At 41.4% G+C, this 14142-nt stretch overlaps 1 protein-coding gene across 3 annotated transcripts in view; it reads right to left on the bottom strand.

The window, feature by feature from the left end:
* The window catches only part of GRM5 (glutamate metabotropic receptor 5), a 419830-nt gene that overhangs the window by 25504 nt on the left and 380184 nt on the right, over positions 1 to 14142 (bottom strand). For all 3 annotated transcript variants that reach the window (XM_006030558.1, XM_006030559.1, XM_006030560.1), the window contains exon 7: positions 1645 to 2584. In XM_006030558.1, the coding sequence (XP_006030620.1) occupies positions 1645 to 2584 (940 nt within the window). The remainder of the gene's footprint in view (positions 1 to 1644; positions 2585 to 14142) is intronic.

The following is a 14142-nucleotide window of genomic DNA, read 5'->3' as shown; positions in this document are numbered from 1 at the left end:
AGATGGGAGAGCACATATACCTTGCAGTGTGACGTGAAGCCAAATCATTTTGGACTTTAAGTATCCGAAATAGAGAGAATGTTTCACAGAGCAGTATCTTACATGAAGAACATCCAACCCCAGCCACTTCATGAATGAATTTAGGGGCCTCTAGCCCAGGCATCTCTAATGATCTCAACCAATGGTGAAAGAGATGGTACTTGAAGCAGCCGTCGCTGAGCATATTCAAGTTTCACAGCTTAAAAATTAACACCTGTAATGGCACCAGAAATTAACTGGAATCCAGCACTGGTTGAAAAGTACTTGTTTAACATATTCCCTGTGAAAAATACCCTTAATGAGTAAACATTTGGAGTGATCTTAAGGAATAACCTCCCACAGAGTATACTGAAGTAACTGAGGTGACAAAAGCATGGATTCCTTTGGCAAAGTCTGTATTCCCTTGCATCAGACATAAGTAAAAAACAAAAAATCCTCCCCTCGCTCCTGCACACGACCATAAGTGTAATCTCTACATCAAGAAGCTAATGGAGAGGTATCTGAAAACATCTATTTATCAGCCCTAAGGTACATGAAATTATTTCAGTATGGAATGAAATTTAGTCCTCACTAGTTTCAATGTGATGCATATGCAACTAAGGAATGTTTTTTCCCCCTACAACTTTGTGTAGGTAGGATTCCTTCATATAAGAGTATTTAGCCATCTGAAATCAGTCCCTTATCAATTAAGCGGAGTCAAAATAACTAAGTGAGCCTTCAGTCTGGCTATACCCTTTCATATGCTGTTTCCAAGGCTAGTCCATATTCTTCTCTTAAAGGTCTCTTCCTGCTTCCAGTACTTGTATTCTTCTACCCTGGCCATACACATTGTGACTCATTTTCTGGATGACCATTACTTGTAAACATTGCATTGAGAACAGTATCTGGTCAATGGTAGAAGGACAGATGGGAGCAAGAGTGGAACCTGTTGACAGTAGGAATTGATATAGAATCTGGAGGATGGAAAAAAGGTATCAGAGAAAGAAGAGAAGAGAGACAAGGGTAAAGAGTAAAGGCAGGAAGGGTGAATAAGAGAAAGGAAAAGAAAGGAATGGAAGAGAAGAGTTATAATAGCAGAGTCACATGAAATAAACTCTTGGAGGCTTGAAAGTTTTCACTAATGACACAATTTGTATTGACTGCTTCACCTTGATTATAGTTTTAGTAGGGGTCTATTGTCATACTGCTGTGACTAGGTATAAATACAGTGCCAGTGGCTATGAAATCCACAAAAGAGAAAAAGATTTCAAAAGCACATGTTCAGAAAAAGACAATTATTTATATTTCTTGCATTTTAAAGATCGCTCCCCTCCCTATGCCGTAAGTGCAACTGTCACAGCTAGTGTTTCAAGCCTATTAATTATACATTGTTTATATGATGCTCATTGCTTTAAATATTCTTCACACACAGGCAGTCTTTTGGCTGAAAAGGACCTCACCTAAAATTGTTGCAACTGTGGGAGCACTGATTTACTCATAAGGGAAAAACATCCCAGTACAGAGGTGAAGTAAATTAAATTGGCTTCGACTGTCCTTTCCACTTATATTATTTCATGCTCAGAAGTATATAATTGCTCCAAATATTCATATATTAGCAAACTTTACCTAAGTGTTTCACCAGATGATCCCCTTCTTTTCCACAGGTTCACCAGGCTACTGGAGCGGCTTGCAGCAGAAGATGACTTTCCATCACCAACGTGCATGCGAACCACGGTGGATGTGGTGAATGCGCTGCGTACGTTTCTTTCAGGCTTAGCAAGGATGATGTACACCTTGGGCACAAACATGCAGCCCAAGGCCACGGTGGCGCTCAAGCTGACTGAGAAACACATGGTGATTATCTTGTAGTTGCTCCCAAAATATATTGGCACAAAAGCCAGCCAAATGATGCAGGTGGTATACATTGTAAAGGCAATATATTTAGCTTCATTGAAATTAGCTGGGACATTTCTTGTCTTAAATGCGTAAAAGGTGCAACTTAAAATTAACAATCCATTGTATCCAAGGGGAGTTACAACACCTAGATTGGTGGTGTTACAAATCAAATAAACCTCTCGGATGCTTGGGTAATCGTGCATTATATCTGGAGGTTCCATTATGAAAAGGGCAACAATTATGCTTAGCTGTATACAAATTAAGATAAATGCAATCACCAGCTGGGCACAGGCACTCATGAACCTAGGTTTCTTAGTACAGATTTTCTTCTTGCTGCCAGCCAGGATTCTTGCAATGCGATTGGTTTTAGTCACTAGGGCAGAATAACTCATAGCCGGGGAGAGACCAATGCCAATCCTTTGAAGGTAACAATAAATCTGCTGAGGCTTTGCAATGAGACAGAAGGTGCACAAGTAACCCAGGCATATGCCAGCTAGAATAATGTAGCAGAGTTCTCGGCTGGATGACTTGACCACTGGCGTATCACGGTACATGATGAATATAGCTGTAACAAACAGCGTGGCCAGCAGACCCAGACAGGCAAAAACAACTGCTGCAATTGGTTCGGGATCACCCCATCTGAGATACTGGACTGGGATGAGGATACAACCTGTTTAGAGAGAAAATTTAGCAAGTTTAATATATTGAGTGAAGTCATTTGATTTGTCAAGTTACAATTTATTTTCTATTTTTACCGTATTTTCTCTTTCTGGGCATTCTTGGAGACCTGTGTAGTACAGTGGAGCAATGCTAAGAGGATACTATACAGTGGCACAGAGGACATTTTCCAGTGAAGTTTTAGTTAACACAGATAATCTGATCTGAACTCAAATGATGTCTGCAAAAAGTGGCTACTCCAAATAGACGCGTAGGCTAGGATTTTTTAAATCACTTAGCATCAGCCTAAATAACTTGACTACTCAGCTTGTGCAAATCTCACCTACAGTCCCATTATGTGTTTCATTTTTTAAATGTTTGATTAAAATCATTTCTGAGAAAGTTGCACAGTCAAATTACAAAGAGAATTGCTTTATTGTCCGCCATAGTTCAGAACTTCTGTCCTGCTTGTTATGTTACATTCTACAAAGAATGACATTACTTCTGGTTCTGGAAATAGACAAGGAATTTCTCTTTCCATGTCGGGAGCACAAAACAGAAATAATCTGCCTATGTAAGGTCATAGGGGTTGCATGATGGACTGAGGAGATGTTCATCTAAGCCTAGAGAATGCTTAAGGGTGGGGAGGAAACCGAGGTAGAGAAATACCTTGTTATTGTTTTGTCTGCGCTACTTGTGCTAGCTAAAGTAAAAGTAATTGTTTTTGGGGTCCCTTTGGGACCAGTACATACATGTAATGGTTTTCATACCAAATGAATCAATGAAGATATGTCAGCATACACACACACACACACACACACACACACACACACACACACGCATATGTCATAAATCTGGCCATCTCTGCGGTTCTTCTAAATCAGGGGTGTCAGACTCACTTGGGGCCCCAGACTGGATCTGGGGCTCCTTGCAGGCTGGATACAACCTTGGGTATGAGGACTGCCAGCAGTGGCACAAGGTTCAGTGGAGGTGGGGATGGAGATACTGTAGGGTCCAGCAGAGGTGGTGTAAGGTCCTGCAAGGGTCAAAGTGCAGGGTCCAGTGGCAGGAGGTGTGATTGTGAGATCAGACACCAGATACCATCATGCCATGTTGTTAGTGCATGATCAGGATCCTGGGCTCTCCCTGCACTGGCAAGAAGCAAGCTTCTGCCTCTGGCAGCCCTGATTAGCTGTTGGGACTCTCAGCTGCAGAGGCACACCATGTGCTCCTGTTGCTGGGAGATCTGTCAGCTGATCTGGGATCCCAGCCATGAGGGTGCATCATGGCTAGGGATAGACATTACACATAAACCAGTTTAAGTGATCAGAAACTGATTTAAACCTGTAATAAAGCATAAACTTGGGCATGCATTCCATTAATAGCATGGTACAAACCAGCCACAAAGTTATTACACATATTTTGTGTAATAACTTCCAGGATAATTCCTTGTTTTATCATGTCATTAATCACAATAACATGTGGCTGATAACCATTTAAGATGCAATTAACTGGTTAGTTATGCCTTAAGAGTAATGTATGCCTTAATAGTAAGGGCCCTAAAAGGCATGCATCTATCCTGCCTTCTGCATGTTAAATTTTTAATCCAGATATAGTCTAAGAAGAGAAAGAGAAGAAACAGGTATGACTGCCACTCCAAATGATCCTGTTGAAAGGACCTGCTTAAAGGACTGATATGGATATATGACCCCAAGTTAAAGAGACAACTTGTTTTTTAAATTTGCAAGACTTTTCTCAGTCTTGCAAAACTAGTCCATATTTCAAAGCTCTAATTATCATCCACCTGAATGAAGTTAGACTACATTTTAGATATATTTTGCAAATATTATCTCCTCATTGGGCTTCTAGCTGCTGAATCCTTTACAATGAATTTAATAACACCATCATGTTTGAAATTACAAAACAATCCCTTGACAAGTATATGTTTTAAATGTATATTTTATATTACAGAAAAAAAATATTTGTCATTGTTTTGTTCTATTTGATTGGGCTAGTTGTAAAGAAGCATCAGATTTGACTCAATGAAATCTAGCTTCCCTAGCTCAACCAGGTTTCATGGACAACGTCTGTTTGGTCTGAGACATTGATAATCATCTAATAGTCAGCTATGCAGAGAGCTCGCCATTCGTATCTTCAGCAACTGAATCTGATGCTCTGCACTGCTGAAAATCAGGTTAAAGGCATCTCATGTTCATAGAATCATAGAATAGGGTTGGAAGGAATCTCACAAGGTCATCTAGGCCACTCTCCTGCTCAAGGCAGAGACATGATGCAGGATGTTGGACATGCAAAAATCAAGACACCTGAAATAACTACGAAATCTAAAAAAATGTGGACTTCAGCAACTTCTTGATTGGGAGTAAATGCAGCAGTCTAACTGCAGAGGGATATGTACAACTGCTCCAGTATAAGATGTACAACTCCTCTTTTACTACGTAGGAGAGCACATCAGCTCATTCTGTAACTGTTACATCTGTCTGCTTTTAATCTGCAGGCAGTGAAACTAAATGATAGTAATTTACTCCTGAATGAAACAGGGAGAAATTGTACTGCAGTTTATCTTCACTTACTGTTGGAAAGGCGAGGACATAATAAATTTGATTTAGCTGTATCACAATGAAGTCCTTTCTCTCCCCCCACCCCCTTTTTTTACATTGCACAAGTGTTTTGTTTTCCCCATGCCCTGGACTATAATTCAGATGTTCATATTTCCGAGGCCTGTCCTCTACCACTCAAACAAATACCTTTTTTTTTATCCTTTTCCATTATTTTCTGTGGATATTAATTGCCCCCCTGCCCCCTCCAAGCTGCTTCTTGCCAATATCACTTACATCCTTAAAAACATAAGATGTAAAGCTTTTAATAAGAGACCTTATTCCTCTCTACTTCCAGTGCACCTATACTTCCTCTCTACTTCCTGCACCTATACACAAATAGGTATCATAAAATATATAACTACCCATAATATGTTAGCAAAATCAAGAGGGTACATAACAAAGGTATCAGACAGTGTATCCTCTCTAAAATATCACAAGGTTTAGATCATCTAATCTTTGACATCAATACAGTTAACAAGACAGCGGGCAGGTGTTTTGGCATAACAAAATATGATGGTGCTTAGTAACTAAATGCAGACTAATCTGCTATTCATATTTTAACTGCCTTTACTTTTTATTGCAATAAGAAAGTTATTGCCATTTCATAGTGTATGGATCAATCTCATTAGCAGTAATAGAAACTATCTTCATGACTTCTAGGTGTTTTAATAAGAATATGCCTCTTAGTCTGTAGAGTTAGAGCATAGTTCTGATGTTTCTACTACTCAAGTTCACTGAGAACAACCACACATTGTGAAAAATACAAATGACACTATTTAGACTACTGATTCTGTAGCTCTACAGATCTTACTCCTTTTAATCTTCTGCATGGCTGTACAATGATTTCAACTGTGAGAAAAGCTTACAGATATGTCGCGTTGTCTATACGTCTGTTGAAGACAGAAATAATCATATTTATGCTTTAGGATACCCCAGGTATGTACATTAGGGCTGTGCAAAGCTTTGGGTGCTGATTTGATTCGGAGGAGATTCGGCCCAATTTGGTGACTGAATCTCCGAATCCAAATCGGATCAGGGGACCAGTTAAAAGGTCTGAATTGATTCAAAGCTGTCTGAATCTTCAGAAAACATTCGGAGAGCTTTGACAATTCAGGCAGTCCCCAGTGGCTGCAGCAGGGAGCTGCAGCTGACTCTGAGCTGGTAAGTACTAGGGGCAGGGGGGCAGGCCTAATCTGTGGGGTGATGCTGGGCAGGGGATGATCCCCGCTGCCTCCCACTGAGCCATGCTGCATGGGGGGGCTCTGTACAAGCCACCGGCCTCCGCTGCTCCCCCGGCCCCCCCACGGGTGCCCCGCCTGGGCCAGCTTGGTCCCTTTAAAAAAAAAAAAAAGCCGAGAAAAGCCCTGGGACTCACCGCTCCTGCAGCGGCCTCAGGGCTTCGAGGGACTGTGGAATAGTCTCCCATATGAGGGCAGTGGGGGGCAGTGGGGATTTCCCTCCACCAGCAGGAACAGTGAGTCCAGGGTTTTTTGGGTTTTTTTTTTCCTTAAAGGACTGGAGCTGGCCTGGGCGGGACATCTGTGGGGAGGCTGGAGGAACAGGGGGGGTCAGGGGGCTCATGCAGAGCCCCCCATGCAGTGTGGGGCAGTGGGAATCATCCCCTGCCTGGCAGCACCCGCTGAGCCGGGGTTTTTTCTTTAATAAGTGCTGGGAGCTGGGGCAGCCATTGCTTGGCTGGGAGAGGGGCAGGGGATGGGCCTGGCCTGGCTGATTCAGCTGAATTGAATTGGGACAGTGATTCGAATCACCGAATTGAATCACTGTCCCCCGAATTGGACGAATCCGAATCCGAAGCAAATACCAGCCACTTTGCACAGGCCTAATGTACATATACATACATATGTTCAACCATTCCCCAAAGGATTTTATGATATGATGAACTGTTTGTCCATCCTCAAGTTTAGCATAGGACCACCTAATGGATGTTTTTTATGAATAATTTCTTACTTGTTTATAATGCTACTATAGATTTTAGGAGCTGAAAACATTAGAAAGTGGTCTCTAGTTTGCAACTGGACTTTCTGCAAAGCATAACAAAGGAAAGATTGACTGGATGGATCCTAACTTTGTAACAGAGGTGACTCAGAGCCATGCATTCATCATCTGTTCCAGCCTATTTCACGCTTTTCAGGGTTTATTACTCTTTTCTGAATTCCCTTAATAAATGAAAACGTGGGCCATATTTTTCTCCTTCAGTGGCTATATATTATTAGGAGGGTTTTAAACTAGGTGCAATAATTTATCCTTTCATTAAGGTTTAAAGACTGAATATTTTTATGAAACCATGATCGATGAGTTAACATACATGCACATTTGCAGGTAATAGTTCCTGAGAATGGTACTTTCCAAGAGAGAATTGTATTGTATAGAATGGAAGGAAAATATATTGTGAATGTTTTTTTAGATGTGTTGGCCAAGTTTAAGCTAACACCAATATTAAAAAGAGTCTAATACAGAAAAGAGCTCAATTCTGGTTCCCTAGACTTCATGTACACCTGTTGTTTGGACCAGACTGTGGCTTAGCTTCTCGCTTGCTTGCATTCTCTAAAACTGCAAAACAACTGCAAAGTCTTGACAGGTTGGAAAGAGAAACTCTACGTGGCAGAGAGCCAGAAGCCCTATCTCCTGGCTTCTAGGGTGTATTGGGGCAATCTCTGAGTGATGGAAGAGCTTTTCACAGCCAATGCAGTTTAGAGCAAATGTAAGGGTATTCCTGTTCTTCTTAAGAGTACTCTGACCCAAGTCTGGCCATTCTTTTAGAATGGAAGCAATAAAAGTTGGTATACAACTGCATAAGTGTTCATGAGGCCAGAAATATAACTGCCTAAGTACCCAGCTGGGTATGTAAATAGACAAGAACCTTATCTGACATGCAGAGAAAGCAAGACACAACTTTCATGGCCACTTACTTGCATGCATAGTGCATCAATAATAAGATTCTGTTTGAAACCTCCAAATTATAGGCAAGTTCACTGAGAAAAACCACAATTGACATTATTTAGAGTACTGCATATGTAATGTTACAGATCTTACTCCCTTGTAATCTTCTGCATGGCTCTACAATGATTTCAAGTGTAAGAAAAGAGTGCAGACATGTAGTGTTTTCTGTACTCATCCTTGCTTACTGGACTTATGATCAGGGCGCTGGTTCAGTTTAATTATTTGGATTCTTTGGAATTCCTAGAAAAAGGAACCTAGGATGCCTTTGACATATATAAAATATATTATTTCTTGTACTACTGTAGCACCTGAGACTGTATGAAGCTAAGTAGTATCCATAGTATCATATCCATATCCATAGTATCATATCCATATCCATAGTATCACCTACTCCAAGAACCTTATAATGATAGATTATGGGTTTATCTATATGGAGACAGTCTGAGAAGCTGAGGTGCATCAATCAATGCTATGAAGTCCACATATATAAGGTAAAGTGCATTGAGGCCCTGCAGAGAGGAGAATTAATGTGTACATAGGAGTACTAAATTCAGATTGACCTCACCAAGGTTCATGGCTGGGCATACAGGTGTTTGCAGGGCTGAGGTTGCCCTAAAAATGGCATGTCTGATCTAAAGTTAATTCACTGTAACTGACCCTACTCCCCAGACCAGGTGACTTGTGTCAGGCTGTACTATCCTATGGTGGAGTTAATTAGTTTACCCTGGTCTAATGGGGGTGCACATGTAAACAGTGGTGCTTTACTGAAGAGCTAATTAGTCAACTCTGCAGTAAAGCTCATCTGTAGAGGTCCCCACTGACTTGAATAACTTCTGGGTCAAACAGGAGGGTCTTGCCTAGGACTACAATGCAAAACTAGGAATGAAAGCCAGAACTTCGTCTTCCCAAGCCAATGGTTTCAGTACAAATTCTCCTTACTACATGCAAAACTACTTGAACTACTTGAAGGGGCTCATCTTCACTGCAACAGGCAGCCTGCATTAGTAGGTTGAAGTTACTCCATTAACCTGTCTCCAGTGAGAGCAACCATGTTGGGGAAAAATATATTTAGAATGCTATATTTGACTAAATGAATGGATTAAAAATTGGTGAGTTCTTGTAACTCAACCTACCACACACCTGCTACATTGTGAAACTGAATGCCAGACTCATGAATTTCAGCCCTCTCACTGAACAGCTGGCTTTAGCTTCAGCTACAGATACAAAATAGATGATAGCTGGCTGGATGGCAGCACCATGGAAAAGTATCTGGGAGTCTTGGTAGATTACAGACTCAATATGAGTCTGCAGAGTAATGCAGCTGCACAAAAGGCAAATGTGGCTTTGGGATTCATCAATAGAAGCACTAGGTACAAGACACAGGAGATGATAGTGATTCTCTACTCAGCCCTGTTTAGGCCTCATTCAGAGTATTGTGTGCAGTTTTGTGCTCCGCATTTAAAAAAGGACATGGAAAAGTTGGAAAGGGTCCAGAGCTGGGTGACAAGATGATAAAAGGCTTGGAAAAAAACCCCTCATATAAGGAGAGGCTGATGGAGCTAGGCATACTTGAACGGATGCCATAAAGAGGAGGGAGAAAACCTTTTCTCTCTTGTTGCAGAGAATCAGATGCATCAGAATCAGACCAATGGCTTGTTGCAGCAAAGTCAGTTTAGATGAGATATCAGGAAAAACTTCTTCACTGTTAAAAAAGTGAGGCAGTAGAATAGACTGTTTAGTAAATCTGTGGACTTTCCATCACTAGAGGTGTTCAAGAAGAGGCTGGAGAGCCCCTTCCCCCCCCCCCACCCCGTCATTGCCATATTGGGGATCAGGAAGCAATTTTATCCCATGGTCAGATTGGTATGGACTGTGGGAGTTTTTGCATTCCTCTATAGCAGGGGTCATGGCCCTCTAGCTGGAACCTCTTGAGCGCGTGTTAACAACCTTTTACAGAAGCAGGACTTTGGCTGTCATGGTCTTCTTAATTTACCTGAGGCAGGGTAGGGTATTACGTCTTGCGTTGTGTCAGGCTTTACATTAGTTTTACTGAGATTAGATTATGGATTTGTATAGGATGGTTTGGATAGGGATTATCTTGCCTCAGGCAGGGGGTTGGACTAGATGACCTCTGGAGGTCCCTTCCAGCCCTACTTCTGCATTATTTTAAATTTGTATGCATGGGTAGATGTCAAAGTTAGGGCAATACTAAAGTTATATCTTGACCTAGTGAGACAATGAAAGTCCTAAAATGCAGCATCCCCACCAACCAGTAACTAGAGAGAAATCACGCTTTCCAGAGGCAATAAACCCAGCCAACAAAGCCACCACCTCAACCCTTACCTCAGCTCTTATTCCACAATATCCTGGAAATAAGGTAATTTATTCAAATGATGATATATGTTTAACAAAGCAAAAAAACTAGTAAATTATGATGAAAATAATATAGTATCTGCATTGTCATGAGGTTTTAGCCATAAAAATTATGATCATAAAAAGAATGTATTCTCCCTTGTATCCTTGTATGTCTGTTATAAATACTAAAATTAATGTCACAAGATTTTAATGTTGTTGTAGTGTCGCAGCCACTATGCAACATGAGCCAGCACTTCTTCTGTCTCATGCATCATTATCAGGATTGACATTAGTGGTTTTAAGATGAGTTATGACATCAGAAGTATTTTGCTGGTAACTGATTGCTTCCGATTAAAAATGCTTCTTGTGTTCGTGTGTGTGTGTATGCATGTCATTTTAGCAGCTTTTATTGCTCAGGCACCCATGATCTGACCTTACAAGATGTTCAGCCTGTCAGTCTCCAATTACTTCCAGAGGAGTTAAGGGGTGGTCAGCTCCTTGCAGAGGATCACCATTTCAAAGCATCCCAAGAGAGATCTGGAGACTTGCCAGTGAAACTCAACCCTGCTCAGTGCTTTTCACAAGCTGTCATAGCAAATCATGTCAAAAGCCAAGACTGGCAGATGACTGCCACTTGGGACCTTCCTCCTTTCTGCTAATCTTCACAATAAGAGAGAGAGAGAGTGAGTGCTTTACTGAGTATACAACTATACTCAGCGTAAGGGAAGGGTTAAATTTTGTTCCTTACTTATGACAAGCAGTGAGTCTTGGCTCTTTATAACAGACTGCTCTGTACAGCATTCATAATTAAGCCATCAAATCCTTTCTATAAACGGTGTACTTAAATGCTTATTATTATGTAATTTATTTGTTTTCTTTTTCATGTGGGTGGCATTTATCTTACATTCTTACCATAGTCCACTCTCAAGTCAAGCCCTGTATTCAGGGATAATCCAGAGTTTCTCTTTATGCAGCTCTGCCACCCCTTGCCTTTAGTGTTGCCCCAAAAGCTAAATATCTCTGGGGAATGCCAAACACTCCCAGTCTCTACCCCTTCAGGGTTAGAAAGTTATCTCTGTAAACACTTATCATGGATATGCAGGAACATGGAACATGTGTATTACCTGTACTCTGGATACACCATGATTTGATCATAAGGCAGAGACATAGTTATAATGCCCTGCTTTATTTTGCCTCATTAAATAAAAACATTTTTGTAACTAAAATAAGAAACTTGAGTTCTGATATTTAGTCACTGACGTATATAAAGAAGAAAACTTCTCAGGAGAGAAAAAATATTTTTTCTACTATTTTATCTGAATCCACTTAAGAAACTCAAATACCCCACACATTAAAAACACATTGGAATGGAAAAAAATACTAACGCAGCCTGAAGACTATCCCAATATCATTGAAATTAATAGCTTCTACCTACTGATAGCTGTAGCCAAACCTTTCTTTCTCTCACTGTCACATAATGTCACAAGGCACAAAATAAAATAAATTGCATTAAAGAAATAGAAACAAACAAAGCGATAACTGAAATTAAGATATTCCCACAGTGCACTGACAAAGCATGGCCGTATCACACAACACTTATACAGTCCTCTTCTTCCCAGCCTACTCTTACTTTTGGAGGCACAGGCCTTTAAAGCATTAGGTCACCTGTGAGACCAAATGGATATTCTGAACCAAAGCTCACTGAAATCCCTGGACATGCTCCAATCCACTTCACTCTCATTTGCTCCCGACCTGTTGAGAGAATCCTCTTTTAGTATCTAGAAATGTTTAGGGTATGTCCATGAATTGTAGATTTAATGTCATGCAATGCTCCTGGACGGGAGATCATTGATTGAGGTGTCTGGATATAAAGCCATGAGTTTAAAATCCCAGTAGTCTAAGCTCAAAGGCCATAATAGACTCTTTCATCTCTTTCTGATCCAGGTATTAAAAGGGGATGGAGAGCACCAGACTGCTTATTCAAAGTTAACACTGATGTAGTATTTTATTAAGATGCCCCACTACAGGTTTGAAAAGTATCTTGCTGTGGCTCTCCTGTAGAGATGTGGGATAGAATTTTAGCTGTTTTTGAGCCTACATTTTCCAGAAGTCATTAGTGATTTGGGGCTCTTGTAGTTTAGGAGACATAAACTAAGTCAATGTACAAGTGTCTGATTATTAGAGATACCCTCTGATGTTCCCTTAACAAGTTTCCATGTGAGTGCTCCTTGATGAGTATAGGAGATACCCCACAAAATAGCCTCAATGCCCTCCAGCATCTTATGGGGGAGAGAAAGTGGGGCAAAGCTGCTAATATAAAATGAGAGTCCCTGCCTGGTCCCCTGCTCCCTCCACATTTCTCTTTCTTTTGCCAGTTTCTTCTTGCCAAGACCTTTCCTGAAGTTTAGACTGCTAGTAATGAAGCCTGGTTTCACTATGCACCAGGCAAAGAAACTTGCTTCTCCAGCTGTATACACTAGCTAAGGAGAGCTCTCCAGGAATCAGAGGACACCCGACACTCTCAGGAACCAAGGCGGACTCATTCTCCAATTCAATATCTAAATCAATCCTAGAGTCACCTGGTATTATATATATCCCAAAAATGGTTTTTACTACCATTTTCATGGAAAAACCCACCTTCTGGCACAAAAACTGGCACCCCCACCAGTTTCTGATCTGTAGCTGGCCTACAGAGGAGGCATGAAGACAAGGTTTTGTAGAGGAAGGGGTCACAAAGTTGAGAAGTACAGGCGGGAGGAAGAAGTGGATTTAGGAGTGACAGAGAGGGAAAAAGTAAATGGAATAAATAGATTCTTTTTATAGGGGAAGTAGACATGCCGTGCTGTAATGACAGAGCAATTGAGGGATCTCTCTAGTGGCATGAGTCCGAGCCTTGGTCTAGACTCATATTGAAAGATGCCTTCCCCTGATCCAGCACTAAATGAGTATTCAGCCATTCAGATTGGGGAGCCAAAGATGGTGAGATAGGACACTACTCACCTCACTACCCTGCTTGCCACTGCTAGAAACTGGTAGGCATTAGAGGCATAAGAGACATAAGAGGCAGTAATCATGGGGGACCTAAACTACCCAGACATCTGCTGGGAGACGCAGACGGCAAAGTCCCACCGTTCATGCAGGTTTCTAACCTGTGTACAGGACCTCCACCTGACACAGGAGGTACATGGTCCCACTAGGGGGAATGCCTTGCTGGACCTGGTATTGGCAACGGGGGATGACATGGTAGGGGACCTACAGATCGATAGCCATCTGGGGGTCAGTGATCACCTGATAATAGAATTCTTTATATAACATCGAGTGAGTAAGGTAACTAGTAGGGTGAAAGTGCTAGACTTTAGGAAAGCTGATTTCAATGAACTCAGACGATTAGTCAAAGACGCACTGCAGAGTAGGAGTTTTGAAGTGATGGGAGCCCAAGAAGGGTGGCTGTACCTTAAGGAAATGATCCTTCAGGCACAAAGCAAGATGATCCCGATGCGAGGGAAAAGAGGGAAAGGGGCCAGGAGGCTTCCTTGGCTGACCAGAGAAATCCAGGGCAGCCTAAGGGCCAAAAGGGGAGCACATAAAAAGTGGAAACAGGGAGAAATCACCAAAGACGAATATACCTCCTCTGCTC

Source organism: Alligator sinensis, unplaced genomic scaffold (genome assembly GCF_000455745.1).
Source record: "Alligator sinensis unplaced genomic scaffold, ASM45574v1 scaffold532_1, whole genome shotgun sequence".
Lineage (NCBI taxonomy): Eukaryota > Metazoa > Chordata > Crocodylia > Alligatoridae > Alligator > Alligator sinensis.
The sequence above is the reverse complement of the archived record's forward strand: the minus strand, read 5'-3'. Positions and strand labels throughout refer to the sequence as shown.